Below are 18,479 nucleotides of genomic sequence, written 5' to 3'. Positions count from 1 at the left end.
GGTTGCTAAGTGCCTGACATAATGCCATTATGAGTGCGAAACGTCATAAAAAATGGGGGTGGGCTGTTTCGGGACAAGGCCTAAAGTTTTTAACGTGAATACGCGGTGGTAGTGGAGAGAGTTCAAATAAACATAGTTTTCAATGAACTGTGTATAATTTCGATATCACAACATTACTTTTGTTTGAGTTTAGTACATATTTATCACAGTAAATGAAATAAACGCAATTGTTTTATATTGCAGTGTTGTTCGTGAAACAAAGCCAGTGGGTGAACGTCACAGTTGCACTTAATCGTCTTGGTTGGGTGACGACGGTATCGTGCGCGGCAGGGCGGGGAGTCGTCTCATCATTCCGTCCAACACCGGACGATGGTACGGCTCTCGTCAAAGTTAACTTGAACACGGCTCCAGCCTGTGAAGCGCGAAGAAAGTCACCCTGGCAGCGCGCAGCAGAAAACAACGCCTTCATAACGAGTGTCACCCCCTCTAACTGGAAATAGATTACAGAAACACCCTCCCCCGTTATTTCTCCTACGCACCACCAGAGTCCGCGGGCCGGAATGGCATTCAAGTTAACTCGGATGCAAGCTGTACGAGAAGTAAATAAGGCATTCGGCACTGACGTTGTGTGCAACAATGAGATCTAGACGAATATTGCCCTGAGTCGTACGCGTCGTCACCCGTGTCGCACAATCGATGTTCTTTGCACGATGTCGTCGGTTTGTGTCGCACAATCGATGTCTACTGTGCCCGGAGACATGCACAACAGGTGAGCTCGCGAGGTGATGGTGTCGGGCTGGTGTTGCTCCAGACGCCGGTACTCGTTTCTGATGTCGTCCATATGTGGCCCATTGCTGCCGCGTCGTCCATGATGGAACCGGAAGTCATTGCTGTCGTTCACCATGTACAAGCCCTCGATAGTGGTCATTCAGTTCATAACGACGTAAATAAGCTGATGTTGTTGGCCGCTGTCGTATTTGAAAATGATCTGATCAAACGTGCCGCCCTTTGTGTATGAAATCGTACACGCCGGAAGGACGGGAAATTACTGTCGCTTGCGCTTCACCGTTTTGCCGAGACCGTTCTGAGACTTATTTGCAGACGCATAAACTCTTACCCTACGTATGTGCATACATAACTCGACAGCACTTGTCTTATGCCCTTGGTTTTGTATTTTAAAACGTTTTAAAGTATAACTGAACTATAAATAAATATAAATAGTAGTAAAATACAATATATTTTAATTTGTATTGTACAATATATATTTAAAATAAATATAATTTATCAAGAAGTAAAATAAATAACTAAAATCTTCCTAATTTCATGTCGTGTCCACGTTAAAAACGTTATAACAAATTGTTGTTGTTTTCGACAAGTCATATAGCGTTTTGATATGTGCCCTGTCATTTTATTCTGCCTTCGCATTCATGCCCCTAAATGTCCATAATGTGGACTATACCGATGAAAACTAACAAAAGCACGTGAGCGGTCCAGTGTAAATTTGGAAGTCACTGCCGTTTAGAAACCTAATTACAAAAAGCCTGCTTTCTATAGGTTGCGAACAGGATGCGTTTTCGCTTAGTTACCGTTCTACGACATCGGTTCTCTGGAGAACCCAAACTGCAGACACTGTGAGCAAATCGAACCTATTAAACACATCCTGAGTTATTGTCGGGCATGTGCTCAGGTGCGCGATAGATACCTTGGACCCTGTAGGAATTCTACGCTGAATCGTATTCCAGAGGCGCTTTCACTGAAGAACACTCGAACACTCGCAGCTGGCTCAGCGTTTACTTGCTCACGGGACTTCTCACCAATCCTACGAGTGACCGGTCTAATTATTAACAGGTATCCTTCCATCATCTCATCTCATCTCATCTCATCCTGGCTACAATCGTGACGCTCCGCACATGAGTGAGGCCAACAACGGCAAGCCGCAATAGTAACCAGCGCCACCACCACAGACAATTACGGTGAATTTTATATTCCAGAAAGAGCACATATCCGTTTTTGCACCCAGCTCACGGCAGCCCTCCGTGGCGATTCGTTCTTTTTCTTCTTTTCCGTTTTTTTTTCTCTGCTTTTCCGTTTCCTTTTTTTGTGGAATAGCAAGCCGGCTCTTTGCCTGGCTAACCTTTCCTTTCTTTTTTTCTTAATAGATATATCCCCCCTTCCTGATCTTTTCTTTTTCTTCCTGAGTGTACCGCGTAAAACCATCCTTCCAGCATTGCAAGCCATAACGTGAAAGATTGCCTTTGCGTAAGAATCTGAACAACACAGTTGCGATTATCTTTTGCAGTTTGTTCCAATTGCAACGAAATATTGAAAGCGCACCACCGTCTAGAGACGGGAGCACTTTGAAAACTGTTTACCGCCCAAGCCAGACAGAAAGAAAGCACACGTGTCGTGTGCTTTCCTTCTGTCTGGCTTGGGCGGTAAGCTGTTTTCAGCGCGCTCCCCCAGCTAGACGGCGGTGCGCTTTCAATATGTAGTAGTAATTACCCACGATCGTCTAGATATGAAATGCCAATTAATAAATTGTGAACAATGACGGTACTTCTTCACCAATATTTCTTCATTCGGCCACTGAAGTAACTCCACTGGATGATTTTGATTTCTTTTTTTTTTTTTTTTTTGTCGAGAGAGACTGTACTATGTACGTTGTCAGTGAGGAATTTTGAGCAAGCCTTCTGGGTAGGCGGAACGGCAAGACTGAGACGATATTCTGTTGTTCAAATTGAGTCCATTAGGACAGTTTCTTGAGCAAGGGTTGCTTCTTGTACGGGATGAAACATGATTTTCCGACACATACTGAAGGAGCATGAGTCGCAGCGAGCCACTGACTGACTAAGCCTAGTCACGTTTCGGTGTGTGAGCTCCGATTCTCTCGACCACGGTGCTCTTGACTCTGTAGCTCGTGGGTGCTGGGAGTTTTCCTTTTCTTTCCTTTTTTTGTTTGTTTCATATTGGTAGAACTGCGGCGCTTTGCTAATATGCATCGTGATCCGTCCTACATGCGATTTAAAAAAAAGAAAAATCGAAATGTGTTCGAAAATCTTCTCCCACCCTGTAGATATGGTGCTGCATTTCTTCTTACTGACATTGGTGAATTATTTCCAGCTCATACAGTTACATTCGCTGTTATTTAAAACATAATTTCCGATAAATGTATTGGAGAGCACACTGGAAATTTCAGAATTGTGGACTAATAAAAGAAATCTCAAAGGTGTAACTGTCATGATAATCAACTTGTTGGTTAACTCGACGATAATCAACAAACATTTCCTTGGGTATGAGGAGAATACACGAAGACAAGAGACACCAACGGACGAAGTCAAACCAGCAAAATTAAACGTTTATTCCAGAAGAATCACTTTAGTTATGGGAAACGAGATTCACCAAAGAAGGCGCCAGATCGACCGACGAATGTCTGGCTGATACAAAACTGGTTATGGATAATTTCGCTGACCTCCGAAACGATTGACATCCTTTAAACTGTACAGAACATGGCATTGAGTCCAAATGGGGACAGAGCTGGAGCAAGAACGCTGGGGTCCGTACAGTTAAGAAAACTCACTATTTTTATATCGACGTTCGAACAATGTTCGCGTGAGCGATCATGGGTACATCGTTTAGTTTGGCGAATGTAACATGAACCGCACTTACGAAGGATGCTTAGAGCTACTCCCTTCCCGCATGAAACTACTCTTTCCGAATGCTTTAAATCGTTTTTTTTTTGCTTTTTTCTTTTTTTTTTCAGAGGACAGTCGTATCGATAACGTTAGATCTGAATATTTCTGTGCTAGAGAATATGTCCTCCCTGCGAGGAAACTAGCTTCCTATTCGCTCCGAGATCGAACGGTGTCGGCGCGCTGCGGAGAACTATGAACTACCGTAGTGTGGATAACTTCCTGGCGCCGTCTGCTTTCACAAGTTTATTCCGCGTCAGTGCAATAAGTGGAGCATTGGGGAACCGAACAGTATCGTACCATTGCGGCATAAGCGATCTTCCGGTGAATATACACAAGAATTATGGAAAGTATCAACTCATTACATCGGCCGGCGTGTTATCCACACTAGAAATGTGACGCTGTTGCCCCCTATAGGTCTTTCTCGCAGCGAATAGGGAACGTGAAATGTTGTGAAAACAGGTAGCACAATTATATACCTCCGCAAGTTTGCGCAGTGGGCTTTTGGAGGATTATTTGAATACGACGGTGCTGCGACCCATCAAAATACATAAAATCAAATATAATAAAGTGTCTTAGCGACGTCACATGCTTTTTGACTTAAGTGCGTGAACCATAATACAGAAAATTGACGCGGAACTTTTTTCGCGTTTTAAGTTAGAGTGAATGAGGTGGTCCGAGAAACCATCGCCAGAAAAAAGAAATGAACGCATGCCTGCAGGAATGACTGTTCCTAATGGCTAAAGTGAGCTTGTTTGTTCCAGCGCAGTTTGCCAAAACGAGGGCGGAATTGGGACATACAACTCTCAGTTTCGGCCGTTGTTCAGCTGCGACCTGTATTTTGTTTTCATCGACGCCACTGCGGTAAGCTAAGTATGCATAAGCATGTCGCGGCAAAGGGAAGGAGGGTCCTCATGGGTTTAGTACTCAAGAGCGTGTACTTCTCTGCCAATCCTGTTTACGATTCGGGAAGTTCCTTCAGCGGAAACTGTTGCTGTACTCTTTTCAAGTTCACCATTCCCCTCGCGATCCCCCGCTGAACCTGTAGCGACCCGCACTTTGGGAACCACTGCCATACGCAATTGCTTTACAATGAGTCGTATTTTGTAGCTTGTTTGTTCTCGCCTGGCAATTTTTCGCTGAACTGAACTGTTCAGAGTATGTACACAATATTTTTTGAAGGCGGAGTTGTGGCAAGACTTGACCACGCTATTCTTCACTGAATTAGAGTGAAGTAATGGTTTCGAATCCCAATACAGCAGAAGATCTGAAAACCATTACTGTGTTTGCGGAGGGAAGTTGAGAGGTGAATGTAGGATCCGGGCATTTAGACTGCAAAAGGGGAATGATATTGTGATATCCAGTGTCAATTACGTCAGCACCGCCGCAAGGCTTTGGTAGCTTATCCAATATTACTGCGCCGCTATTCCCTTGATATACTACCTAATGTTTAAGTTCTCGACTGCGCGGTGTACCTTTGCATTGATCGCGTTTCACTCTTCCTTTACGAAATAAAGTTCACGCACAGAGAGCACGACGTTGCAGTTGCTATGCCCTGACTCGAAAGCAGTCTTGGGAAGTAACCTAGTTACAAGTAACTACGTACAAAAAATGTAACTTGTAACTGTAACTAGTTATTTGTCACGAAAACGTAACTTGTAACTGCAACTAGTTACTTTTCTCAGCAACTAGTTACAGTAACTAGTTACTTTATTTCGAAACTATGTTTTCACGATAATTTTACCAACTTCACATTTCTTTCGCAACGCCATTGGCCTCAGCGGCGGTTATGCTATGGTCGGTTACTCGACAAAAACAAATTGTGAATGTGGGGCAAACCAGAATGTTCCAAAGCAACGAAAAAGGAAAGGAAATAGAAGCGACGACGCACAACACACACACAACGAATCTCTGTTGATGCAGGTACCCGCCGAAGCACACAAAAGTAGGCACGTGTCATGCGCTCCTCCTTGGGTGTATGACCTCGATAGGATGCTACCGAAGGGGTGCGAGGGAAGTGCGTTAGGTTGTGCGCGGTACTCTGGCACGGGGTACGATAGAATTAATAGGCGCGTTAAGGGCCTGTAACATATTTGTTACAAAGGGTCACTTGATGACATTTCGAAGTGGCCGGTGTACCGACGGGCGACATGGAAGATGCCCCGAAGGTTCCTTGGCCAATGTATGAGAGTACATTTGATTTGCTGTCCTCTACGGACGTCAACGTCAAAGTTCATTGCGAGACGTGCAAGACAACTTATTCATGCAGCAAGACACCTACAGCCAACTTGAAGAAGCACCTGGAAGTAAGTTACCTTGTATTGTGAACATTAGTAGATTACCAAACGGTTTTTCAGAGGAAGCATCATGTCTGCACCGTGTTGCACAGGAGAAGCGTAAAGCTCCGGATGGCGAAAGGCAACCAAGCACTCAGGCTAAACAGAAGAAATTGGTGGAACTGGTCGCCATGTCGCCTACAGTATCTCAGAGACAAATAGACCGGGCTATTTTAAATTTTGTTGTGGGGAGCATGCAGTGCTTTTCCGTTGTGGAGAACGAGCAGTTTAGACGCATGATTGAGGTACTGCAGCCTTCAAGAACAGTAATCGGCCTAAAAGCTCTTGTTGCCCTGCTCAACAGTGTTTACGACGACATGAAGCCATCACTTGTTGAGAGGGAAGGTTTCTGCCGTCTGCTGCACAGCCGACTGCTGGACTGCTTTGAACAGGTATTCCAATATGCTGAACGTGAAGGAAGCAGGCTAGTGTTAAAACAGCGTGCTTTCAATTCTAACAGAAGCTTCATCGGTGCCACCGCACACTGGATAGACGAAAGCTCGTTGGAGAGAAGATCAGCGGTGATAGCGTGCCACAAAATGTCTGGTGATCACACCGACGACAAGTTACCGAAATGTAATATATATAAATAGTATAACTTCAATGTATGCAATAAACCCTGTTGATCTCATTCTTTGCTTGGAAAATTTCTGAGCTGTAACTGTAACTAGTTACAATTTTGACAGGGTAACTGTAACTTAGTTACTTTTGAAAGTAACTCTTCCCAAGTCTGCTCGAAGGCATACAACTCGCCATGATGTCTGTGTGTTTCTATACTTACGCCATCCCGCGACTATGATATTGGCTACGAGGATTAACCACTTTGCATCTTCGAGTAGATCGAGAGATAGTGCATCGAGTAGACCTGCATCTACAGAGCACTCACCGTCATGCCAGTTTACGGCAATATTGAGCAGTTCGACGGCGACGCTTCTGCGTGGACTTACTACCGGGAAAGGATTCAGCAGTACTTCGAAGCTAACAACGTTGCTCAGGACAAGCAACGCGCTGTCTTTTTGATATGCTGTGGAAAGCAGACAAATACGTTACTTCGGAGCCTGCTTGCGCCTGCTGCACCGTGTGCAACGGCACTTCCCGCCATCCTGGAGGCGTTGGATAGTCATTACTCTCCAAAGCCGTCACATGTGGTCGCTCGCTACAAGTTCAACACAAAGGTTCGTCAGGAAGGCGAAGCCGCAAGTGATTTCATTGCTGCTTTGAATAGACTGTTGGATGATTGCGAATTCGGCACATTTCGGGACAGTATGCTACGTGATAGAATTGTGTGTGGCATTAATGACGCCCAAATGCAGACACGTTTACTCGAGTAGCCAGATCTTACCCTAACCATTGCAAAGAAGACTGTTGTTGCAATTGAAGCTGCACGAGACGATTCCAGAACGCTGTCCACACAATCCGAGGGCACAGCTACGAATTTTGTGAAGAATAAGTCGACAGGAATAACGTGTTACCGCTGCGGTGAGAAGCATTTGGCGACGCAGTGCCGACATCGTAACACAGTTTGCCATAGCTGCGGGAAGAAAGGTTACCTGGCGAAAGTTTGCCAAGGAAAAGCAAACAAGAAGAAAGAACAGGTGGAAGACAAATATAAAAGACTGACAAAATGAAACCAGTACATGCCGTTGAAGATCCATCTGAAGACGAAGAAGAAGCTACTTCTGTGTCTCAAGCATGGAGGAAGGAAACACAAGGAGCGGCTCTTCCCTCCAGAAGAGCGTAGCCACCCTCTAGCGGTCGCTCGCGTCAAAATCGCCATTGCTTCCTGTCCACCACGTGATCCCCTCTAAAGTTTCGGTTTTGCAAGGCTTTATTTCTCGCGCTGCTCTCAGTATGATTCTGGTTTTTGAAAGTAATTTATTGTGAAAATGTGAGCACCGTCGTAGAAACGACGTATGATAATGTGTTCCTGTCCCGGCTGCGGCTCTCGTTGAGCTGAAATCAGCTCTGTCACGGGAACGCGTTTTGTTCGTAAGTACACGGTAACTTGCTTTAGTCGCCCGTGTGTCTTCGAGTCATCTTGAATTGTTCATTTGGGACCTCAACCTCTGCCGCAGATTCATTTCATAATTTCTGTTGTTGTACAAATCTGATTAATGGAACGGCATTCTTTACCACTTACAGTCAAGAAAAGTACATACGTTGGAAGTAACCGTTGCCACACGTAATGTTTCCGGTCCCGCGTGCTCCTTTTGCGTTCTGCACACTGTGACTGGTCTTCTAGTAGAACAGTAAACATTCGAACACACAGAAATGAAGCGCAAGCACGCGTTCAACGTAATATTGCCATCTGAACTGCGACACAACTACAGCTCGCGTCGTCTGCTTTGCTGGAGCCATGCTGTCTGGAGGGTCACGTGAGCGGTCACGTGGTAGACAGGAGCATCCCAGAATGCAATGCGAGGCCGGCTACGCTCGTCCCGATAGAAAACTGTCGGAGGGGCCGCTCCTTGTGTTTCCTTCCTCCATGGTCTCAAGTGTTCGATCTCTGGAATGCGTCGGATCGAAGCGATCCGTTACGCGCGCACGTCGTCCTTGATGGTGTCCCGTTGGAAATGGACCTCGATACAGGTGCTGGAGTATCTATCATTGGCGAAAATGTTCTGCGCAAGGTTCTTCCCCATGCAAAGCTTGATACTTCCAACGTACTGTTGCGACGCTATTCTGGTGAATTAACTCGTGTGAGAGGATGCGTGAACGTTCAAGTGAAGTTCCGTGACAAGCAGGAATGCTTACCACTCTACGTGGCGCCGAGTTCTTGTCCAAATCTTTTCGGCCGCACTTGGATGAAAGCTTTTGGCATGGCTCTGACAGCAGAGGACACACAAGTCTGCGTGGTCTCAACTGTTGAGGACGTTATTGCCAAGCATCAAGACGTTTTTTTCAGATTCTTTGGGAACCCTGAAGGATGTCACAGCGAAACTACAAATTCAGGACGGCGCACGCCCAAGATTCTTTAAAGCGCGTGCAGTGCCGTTTGCTCTTCAAGACCGAGTCGCCGAGGAGCTACAACGTATGCAGCGTGAAGGCATTATCGAACCAGTAAAGACGTCTGAATGGGCCGCGCCCATTGTTCCTGTCGGCAAACGCGATGGACGTGTAAGAATTTGCGGTGACTTCAAGATTACCATAATTCCCGTTGCCGTACCTGAGAAGTATCCGATTCCAAGGGTTGAAGAACTGTTCGCTAAGCTGTCAGGAGGAAAGAAATTCAGTAAGCTTGACTTCAAGGATGCTTACCGACAAATACTGCTGGACGAAGAGTCCAAGAACCTGGTGACCATCAACACTTAGAAAGGGTTGTATAGGTACGCGAGGTTACCGTTCGGTGTTTTTACGGCACCAGTGTTATTTCAACGAATAATAGAAAACCTGCTGCAAGATCTGCGTGGCGTCGTGGTTTACTTCGACGATATCCTTGTCACTGCAAGAAAGGATGACGACGATCACAAGAAGGACTTGGATATTGTACTGCGAAGGCTTGAAGAAGCTGGACTACGATTGAAACTTGAAAATTGCATTTTTATGGCGCCTAGGGTGCACTATTTAGGTCACATAATCACGGAAGCCGGGTTACATCCTGATCCAAAGAAGGTAGAAGCTGTAACGAAGGCGCCAGCGCCAACGAATGTGAAAACGTTGCAGAGCTACCTGGGGCTAGTGAACTATTACATGAAGTTCTTGCCTGATTTGTCGACAGTACTGTATCCTCTAAACAAGTTACTGGAAGCAAATGCGCCATGGACTTGGGGCACCGAGCAGCAGCTCGCTTTCCAAAAAAGTAAGGACCTCCTAACGTCTGCTAGGGTCCTAGCTCACTTTGACCCCAACAAACCTTTCGTGTTGGTATGTTATGCATCGCCTTACGGCGTGGGTGATGTACTGCGCACCGTGAACTGTCAGGTAAAGAGCTTCCTATTGCATATGCGTCAAGGAGCTTAATGCTAGCAGAATGTAATTACAGCCAACTCGATAAAGAGGCTCTGGCCGTAATTTTCGGCGTTCTGAGGTTTCATCAATACCTCTGGGGTCATTCATTCCAAATAGTGACCGACCACAAGCCACTGTTGGGTCTTTTAGCGCACGATAAACCTGTACCTAACAGCTGTTCATCCAGGCTTCTTCGCTGGGCCCTGACGTTATCATCTTACCGCTATGAGTTGGTCTGTCGACAGGGAAGCCGCATCGCACATGCCGATGGACTGAGCAGATTGCCACTACCTACTGAAGCTCTTCCCGTGGAACGACCGGCAGAGGTGTTCCTGTTGGAAGGAGTCTACCGAACTGTTTTATCCGCAAACGTAGTCGCTGAAGCCACGTCAAGAGAGGTCATTACATCCAACGTTCGCCACATACTGTTGAAAGGCGGGAAATTACCTAACGTCACTCACTACAGGCCTTACCAAAGGCGTTTTGATCAACTGAGCGTGCAGGATGACTGTATACTTCTCGGAAATCGTGTTGTCATTCCTCAAGAGCTACGTGCAAAGGTTCTCGACTTGCTTCATGAGAGCCACCCTGGAGTCACAAAAATGAAGGCTGTGGCCCGCAGTCACGTCTGGTGGGATACACTGGACGAAGATATTGCTGCGAGGGTACAGAGATGCATGACATGCACAACAACAACAACGTGAGTCCAGACGTGTTCCTATGACGCCTATTTTGCAGAAAGAGCATGGTCGCGCTTGCATGTGGATTTTGCATGCCCTTTTAAGGGTCATGACATCTTCATCCTTGTGGACGCATTTTCCTTGTGGGTAGAAGCCGAACTTGTTCCATCACTATCCGCGGAAGCTACTATTTCTTGTCTACGTTCTATCTTTGCGAGACAAGGACTGCCCGATCTCGTAGCGTCGGATAATGGACCAGCATTTGTATCAGCAAAGTACACAGAATTTCTGAAGCGGAATGGAGCAAGAAAAGTCATAATTCCTCCATATAACCCAGCATCGGTTGTTCAAACAATTAAGAACAAGCTTAAGAAGGAGGTAGCGTCCACGCAGGGAGAGGTCAGCCAGACCTATGTCGGCTTGCTACGCCCTAGTGGAGCCAAAAAAAAAAACGGCCAGCTTCGTCGCAGTGGAGGCGAGCGCCCAGGGCCGCAGTTCTCAGGTTACAGCGTAACCCTCAGCTGTGCGTCCTGTAGGTATTGCAGGAGAGCCCTTGTAACGGCTCCCTGCTGTTGCCGTGCGACGGGGCCGAGAAGCACGTCCAGTGAGAGCGAACCGTGTCCCAGGCGTTGGAGGCGATCGGCGAGGACAGCGCGTGCTGCAGAGTACTCCGAGCAGGCTAATAGGACGTGCTCGACGTCTGTTACTGCGCCACAGGTAGCGCAGCTAGCTGGGCGACGCTTTCCGACCCTGCACAAGTATTGCGGTGTATATGCGACGTTGAGTCGGAGCCGATGGAGCAGCGCTTCTTCTGCGCGGACGAGCTGCTGCGGTGGGGTGAATTGCATTGCCGGGTCACTGGAGTGGATATACACATTGGCGCGTACAGCGTCTTCGGCAGAGCGGCGCATTTCGGAGGCACACCACTGGCGGACCTTTATAAGGCAGGTGGACGATGTGAACGGTATACTAGCTGGTGGGCCGATGTCTTGATGGGCACGCCTCGCGGCGGCGTCTGCTCGGGCGTTCCCACTGAGGCCTATGTGGCTGGGAACCTACTGTAGCCGCACACCGTGGCCAGAGGCGCAAACAGAATCGCATGCGGTGTTGATGCCGTTTGGAGGTCGCTGATGATTTTGGTGGCGTGAGAATTCAGGATCTCAAGGGCTGCGTTGCTGTCGGTGAGGATCGTCCACTCTGCAGGTGGGGAGGACGCGATGTGCTGAAGGGCCATATTGATGGCGAATACTAGCTCTGCTTCCGTTGAGGCAGTCTCGTTGGGGAGCTTGGACGCTTTCTCACAATCTTCGTGGGACACATAAAAGGCTGCAGTTGCTCCACCAGGTATCACAGACCCATCAGTATAGATGGTCTGCGTTCCATGGTGCAGCGAGGCTAGGTGTTCCAGGGCAAGTTGATGCGTACTACAGCCGCTGGCGTGTCGCTTTTTTTTCCCGAGGCCATGGATGAATGTGCATATGAGAGGTCGGTCGAGAGCCCACGTTGGGGGAGCATACAATACGGGGGATGTGGGAGGTGGGACAACACCCTTCAGACGGCGCACTGCGCTACCAAAGGCAGACACGGGGCTGTCGTGGTCGATGGTCCTGAAGTAGTGGAAATGATGCCGAGTCATTAGCCGCGTGTAAATGCGGAGGGTCTCTCTATCTCGCAGGGTGGTGACAAGTGGTTCCCTTGCCTCTGCAAGTACCAAATGAGTTTCCGTAGTCTTGGGTAAGCCCAGGCATGCGCGAAGGCTGCGGGACTGGATGCTCAGGAGTTCCCGCTCGTGAGTCGTGCGCAGGCCATGCAGCACTGGGATGCTGTACCGCAGGAAGCCGAGCACGAGGGAGCTGTGAATTTGGCGAAGGTCGCGACAGGTAGGGCCCCAAGACGCTCCGGAGATGCGCCGTAGGACGTTCACTGATCTGGTCGTCTTGATGGAGAGGTACTTTATGTGCTTATACCACGAGAGCTGTCTGTCAATGATCACGCCAAGGTACTTGCAGTGCGTCACAAATTGAAGCGGGGTTCCGACAACATGGAGGGGCTAGCTGGTGAAGGACCGCCGAGTAAATGCCGTGGCGACTGTCTTGCTAGGGGACACACGGAGTCCTCTGTCAGCCAGGTAAGACGCGATGGTGTTGAGAGCGCCTTGTGAGCGTTGTTGAATGCCATACCGTCGGACTCCGGATGTCCATATGCAGATGTCGTCGACATAGATTGTGATGCGGACATGCTGAGAGAGGCACGCCGGGAGTGATGCCATAATCAGATTGAAACAGCAGCTGGCTCAGTACACTACCGAGTGGCACTCCACGGGTGACAGGAAAAGCTGGCGTATCTCCTGATGCAGTGCGCACGAACAGCGTCCGGCCGGACAGGAAGACACGGACCGAAGAAACCATGCGAGCTCCCACGCCCGACTCTTGCAGGGTAGCAACAACGGCACTGTGCAGAACACTATCATACGCCTTCATGACATCCAAAAAGGCGTCAACAGTAAGATGTCCTTCCGACTGTGCTTGTTGGACACTGGATACGACGTCGATCACGTTGTCGATGGATGAACTCCCTTGTCTGAACCCTGCCATGGCCTCGGGGAAGTACCTCACAGTTTCAAAGTACCAGGTTTGCCGCGAGTGTACCATGCGCTCCATTGTCTTCGCCACGCAGCTGGTGAGTGCATTCGGCCGAAAGGAATCGATGTCGTGGGGCGATTTTCCAGGTTTTAAAATGGGGACCACCATTTCCGACTTCCATTCCGCGGGAACAACACCGGCGCGCCACGACTCATTAAGGAGCCGCAAGAGCGGCTGGCGTCCGTGGAGGGGTAAGTTGCGAAGCGTCTTGTATGTCACTTGGTCCGTCCCAGGTGAGGTGTGCACTGGTGACTGTCTTAAGGCCGACTCAGGTAGCTCCATAAAAGAGAATGGGTGGTTTAAGGAAGGCTCCATTGGCGGATCAGGAACAACTGGGATATCGTGGCTGACGTCAGGTCGACAGTGGGTGATGAGGTCAGCCTACTCCAATAGTCTTCCGCAAGCTCCATCTCCGAACGACCTGTGGCTAAGGATAGCGACCGAAACGGATCACGCTGAGTAATCGGCTCGGCTAGACCCTTCATCACATCACCGCCCATATTCTGGAGAGAGGTGTGCGTGGGGACCAGTGTGGCGGATTTGAATCCACGGATTTGATTTAAATCCACCGGAGGGCTGGCGGATTTGATTTGCGATTAGATTTGCGCAAAAAAATATGGGCAGGATTTGGATTTGGATTGAATCGCATTTTCCACTAATGATTTGGATTTGGATTCAATCGCATATTCCAGGTATGATTTGGATTTGGATTGGATCGCATTTTCGACGAATGATTTGGATTCAATCTCCCCTTTTTCAGCGGATTTGCGCGTGGATTTCGTCAAGCTCCCTCACAAGATACATGGATTTGAAATTGAGCGAAGCGCCGTTTCGCATTCTACGCGAATTGATGTGACCTTGTCTGAAATCTGCACACGCACTAGCGGCGTCCTCTCTGCAGGGCGAAAGGAGTAGCCGCTTCGTTCCAATCACTTACTCTCACCGCACCGAGGGAACACCAGGTGCAGTTCTTTGAACGCAGTTAACGTTATTCTGTCGATTGGATGGACCTTTCCCGCGGACCTCTAGCTGAGTCTTCAAGCACGACCCGTTTCAAGCTTGCCAAATCATGTCGCGAAATTCTTGGTCTTCGCCATCATATTGAACGCATATAGGTACACGCATTCACGTCAAAAGTAACAAACACACACAACAAGCAAAGTAAACAAAGTAAAAACGAACAATAAATATATCACATCCTATCATTTCGTAATTTCGAGAAGACAAGCCTTTCCTACTCCCACGGACAATCATGGCAAGATGTGCCACTCTTCCTCGCATACCTTTTTTTCCCCCTTGATTACAACAGTCTGTACTGCGCGAGGAAAATTTTTACAAAGCCCCGAAACGTCAGCATTAAAATAGACCCATGGGCTACATGTTTAGTATAAGTATTCGTAACATGTCCCACGATTTATTAACGATCCATTTAATTGTGACCCCCAGGGTATAGTAACCAACGACCTGTGGTCTTTCGAGTACTGATGGTAGAAATCGACGCAGGCCTGTGTTCTTGGGCGTAGGTGAGCCCATGGCCGCGACAGGAATTCCTTCACTCAGGCGTGTTCGCCCGGTGCTAAATGACGAGGTGGTTCCTGACCCAAAATCCGCTTTTGGGAAGGTGTACCATACCTAATAACTCCACACTGTTCATGCCCGTGAAGCCAGAGTCAACACCAACACGATACATGATGATGGAGGTGGCGATTGTGCACCGCCCCTCCCAGAGTGAGCCAGTCATCTACGATTCAATACACTTTTATCAGTATCACTTTTTCTATTTTGGTGTAACGCAAAAATTTAAGGGCACTTAACGAATTACGTGTTGGCAATGAAACAGAAAGTGCGGCTGATTTTCGATAAAGTTTTACTATTTTCTTTCTGGATGCCTTCAACTCAACTCCAATCATTCATTCATTACATGTATTTTCGTTGGGCTTCCCTTTGCGCCCCTCTTCCAGTGGCATTGCGCAATTCCGCGCGGCGGAGTGGCCAGCTGTCGGCTACGCGTCGGCGGAAGGAATTGTCTAGATTAGCAGCAAAATTACGGAGCAGAAAATCGCACGTCAGAACACTTCGTCGTCTTCGGCGTTTTCCCAATAGGCAATAGGCGGCAATAGGAGACCCAATGCAGTCACCTTTTTTTTCTGCATGTAAAATTTTCCGTCGGACTTGACTACGATAGGAATTCAGAATATATATATATATATGTTTACATAAAGAGAAAGATTTGCCTCCAATTCTTCATAGTTATTTAGACAAAGAGTGTGAGGTAGATCAACACATTTGAGAGCAATAGTAATGTAGGAGAGTATTATTATTATTACTATTTTTATTTTTATTTATTTACTTATTTTTCTTTGGAGTGTGTTGTGGTAGTTAATAATTACCCTCCGCGGGTGCACAGGCTCACAAATTTAACACAAAACGTGTCTAACTCATTTTCTGTGACTTGAGTGTTGTATGATGGCCGAAAAATGTTCTCAATCAAAACAAATTTGACGTCACGTTTGTTGGATTGCCATTGGCTTGAGGACTGCATTGATGGAGTTCATGGCTTTGTCACGGAACACGCTAGTGGGGATGAGACCGAACATGGAAGGTTTGCCCGTTTCTAAGAACGTTGCTTAATTTGATGCGCTAGCTTCCCTAACAAACGTATGCAAGAAAACTTAACGAACTAGAGGAACAGAGTCCACGCCGAACGAAGCACTGATTTTGGCTTTGGTCAGGCATGGTAGTTCGGCGATGATAGTCCGGCGATGGTAGTCCATAGAATTGTCATTGGAGGAACGCATGGAGAAACTTTGTGGATGGACGTTATAAGATCTCGCGTTTACAGCGATTGCGCGAAAAGGTTGAGAGGCTTCGATTTGAGTGTTACACCGAACGTGTTGAGGAGCTGTGACTTCTTCATTGGCGTCATGCACGGTTTGCTCCATCTTCTTTGACTTCAGACGAGCCAAAGATGTGTGCAGTTGTACCAGGAAGTATGAATGGCGACTGGCACGGGTTATCTCAGAGTTTGTAGTCTTTAGTGTGCACCAAATTTGCACCTTGCGTGAGAATCCAAATTCTGGTTCGAGAGAAGAGCCAGTCCGCTCTGATGATTTCTGTGGGTGTTTAGAGTGGCACATAAAGTTTGTTTTTTCCTGACCAAGGGCAGGAAGATGGTGAAACGAGAACAAAAAAAATTGAAGGCCCACAAACTTCTTCCTTGAGGCATGTAGATGTTGTCACGTGAAGCCCATGAGGCAGATGTTGGCATCGACGTTGACTGCATCACCTAATCTACATACGTTGAAGAGAGCTTTCTCGTGGATGAAAAACGAGGAGACAACACGTACATGAGGAACGGGGCGTGCATTGACGCTTGCCTTAACTCTGCTCTCAAACAATACTGTGTACATGTCCTTAAGAATTCAGTTCACTGACAAGTTACCAGGGTTGAAGAGTCCGGCTACAAAATCTAAATCCTTCTAATGCCACGCGTGACCACCGACTGCGCAAACTTGCGGAAGTACTATTCTGCCGTTTTTTCACATTTTTCCCACTCCCTAGTAAAACCAGCTTCCAGGGCTTTAGCTGGGCTTTTGCTGTGGTTGCTCCCCCCCCCCCCCCAATATCCTCATCACCACAAACTTTCAAATCTGACGCGAACCGGCCGTCTTCTAGAAAATGGTGCGATTTAGAGCGTACGAAGTCGCTCCGTGCACGAAGTCCGCTAGTAAATAGCCCTCCACTACCACCGTGCATGAAGGCAGTGGTGTGCATGATTCCTCTTAAGTGCGACTCGTGTTATATTGGCCAAGCTAAACGATGTATCAATGATAGCTAGCCGTTGGTCATTCTGGTATTTTTTCTTTTTTTGTAATCTTATTTCTCATACCTAGAGTGCTTCTTGTGGAATAAACGTTTCATTTTGCTCGTTTGAGTTCGTACCTTCGTGTCGCTTAGCTTCATGTCCTCCTCCTTGTCTCCACCTCATCAAGCAAATGTTACCTACAAGTTCATTACACCAGTGTTTGCCTCTGGTGTCTTTGCTCGGCACGATAATCAGTCAGCTCTTCTTCGTACCGCGAGCACGGTGAAGATACATGATCGACGTATTTTAGAACAGCAGACATAACACAATCCCAGGATTGTATATATTTCCCTATATAGAAGCCGCACCCGGTGCGCAACGATAGTTCAAATTGTTTAACGCACGAATATGGTCAAATTATAGCTGATCGACTGGTACGTCAAATATTCCACAAGCATTTTCGAGCAGATTTTACACTTGTCCGTATTCATAAATTCATATTCAATATCTGTTCAAGTTAGTCTAGTTTTCACCCGCAACTGTATTCATATCAAAACCACTCAGTACGTACCTGATTTGACGTGACGGTTGCACCAAGGTATATATAAACAGGTAGCGAAACTCCCATAGGGCCATGCGTCTTCAGATGGCGCCATGATAGAGACTGTCAGCGCCATCCATCCGTTGCGCGGACTACTACTTTTGTAAATAAATGACGTCACATATGACGTCAGCAGCATGAATAATAGGTAAGTAGTGCATAATTATAGCCATGGCACGTTTGCATTCGCGTACTTCGTTTGCGTTGTATACCCTTCCCATTATCCTTACCGAACCATACTAGTCACCCAGGACAGCAATGCCGAACAAGAACAGAGAAGAATAAATCACATCAGGTTTAATGACACATATCAGTTCGAAATACATAGTTATCACAGGTTTTGACGAAGGGTACGTCATAACCACAAATAAACAGGAAGTTTGACTTAATGTCCATTCCTAACCTAGAACTACACGTAGTGATTAGCTGTCTGTATTTCTTCAACGGGTGGTCATAATGGGTCCGTTGCAAAAAACATGGCAACGTTGGTGCACAGCTGATTCATTAACACTCACGCTATCATGGCCGCTCTTGCCACCTTTTTTTTTCTCGGGGCCAGCAACACGGGATGCATAGCACTCATCTGTTCACACGTGTTAATCTTGGCCTACATCTTCGAAATGTGAACGCCGCTTCCTGTTTAATTCAAAAAGTGTACGAACTCCGCATTACAATGATTACAATGCACGGGTACACGGCACGGATAAAAGAATGCACGGACAAACGAGCGTACTGCTAAACATGCGCAGTGGAGAAGGATACGGCAACTTACTCAGGT

At 47.2% G+C, this 18,479-nt stretch overlaps 1 protein-coding gene across 1 annotated transcript; it reads left to right on the top strand.

Moving 5' to 3' along the window:
• The first annotated feature begins 9,984 nt into the window (after positions 1–9,984).
• Positions 9,985–11,261, top strand: LOC135384958 (uncharacterized protein K02A2.6-like). Its single transcript, XM_064614137.1, has 3 exons — positions 9,985–10,638; positions 10,759–11,052; positions 11,190–11,261. Exons 1-3 carry the CDS (start codon positions 9,985–9,987, stop codon positions 11,259–11,261), a joined length of 1,020 nt encoding a protein of 339 aa, XP_064470207.1.
• The last annotated feature ends 7,218 nt before the right edge of the window (positions 11,262–18,479 follow it).

The sequence above is a fragment of the Ornithodoros turicata genome, chromosome 2 (assembly GCF_037126465.1).
Source record: "Ornithodoros turicata isolate Travis chromosome 2, ASM3712646v1, whole genome shotgun sequence".
NCBI lineage: Eukaryota > Metazoa > Arthropoda > Arachnida > Ixodida > Argasidae > Ornithodoros > Ornithodoros turicata.
This window is presented reverse-complemented; position numbering and strand designations above follow the sequence as displayed.

What these genes read in the sequence shown, in the direction of transcription:
- LOC135384958 (XM_064614137.1), top strand. Translation starts at nt 9,985, where the DNA reads ATGCTAGCAGAATGTAATTACAGCCAACTCGATAAAGAGGCTCTGGCC. An exon ending in ACGAAGATATTGCTGCGAGG is followed by an intron (nt 10,639 to 10,758) that starts GTACAGAGATGC and finishes TGCCCTTTTAAG; the next exon opens with GGTCATGACATCTTCATCCT. An exon ending in TAGCGTCCACGCAGGGAGAG is followed by an intron (nt 11,053 to 11,189) that starts GTCAGCCAGACC and finishes TGCGTCCTGTAG; the next exon opens with GTATTGCAGGAGAGCCCTTG.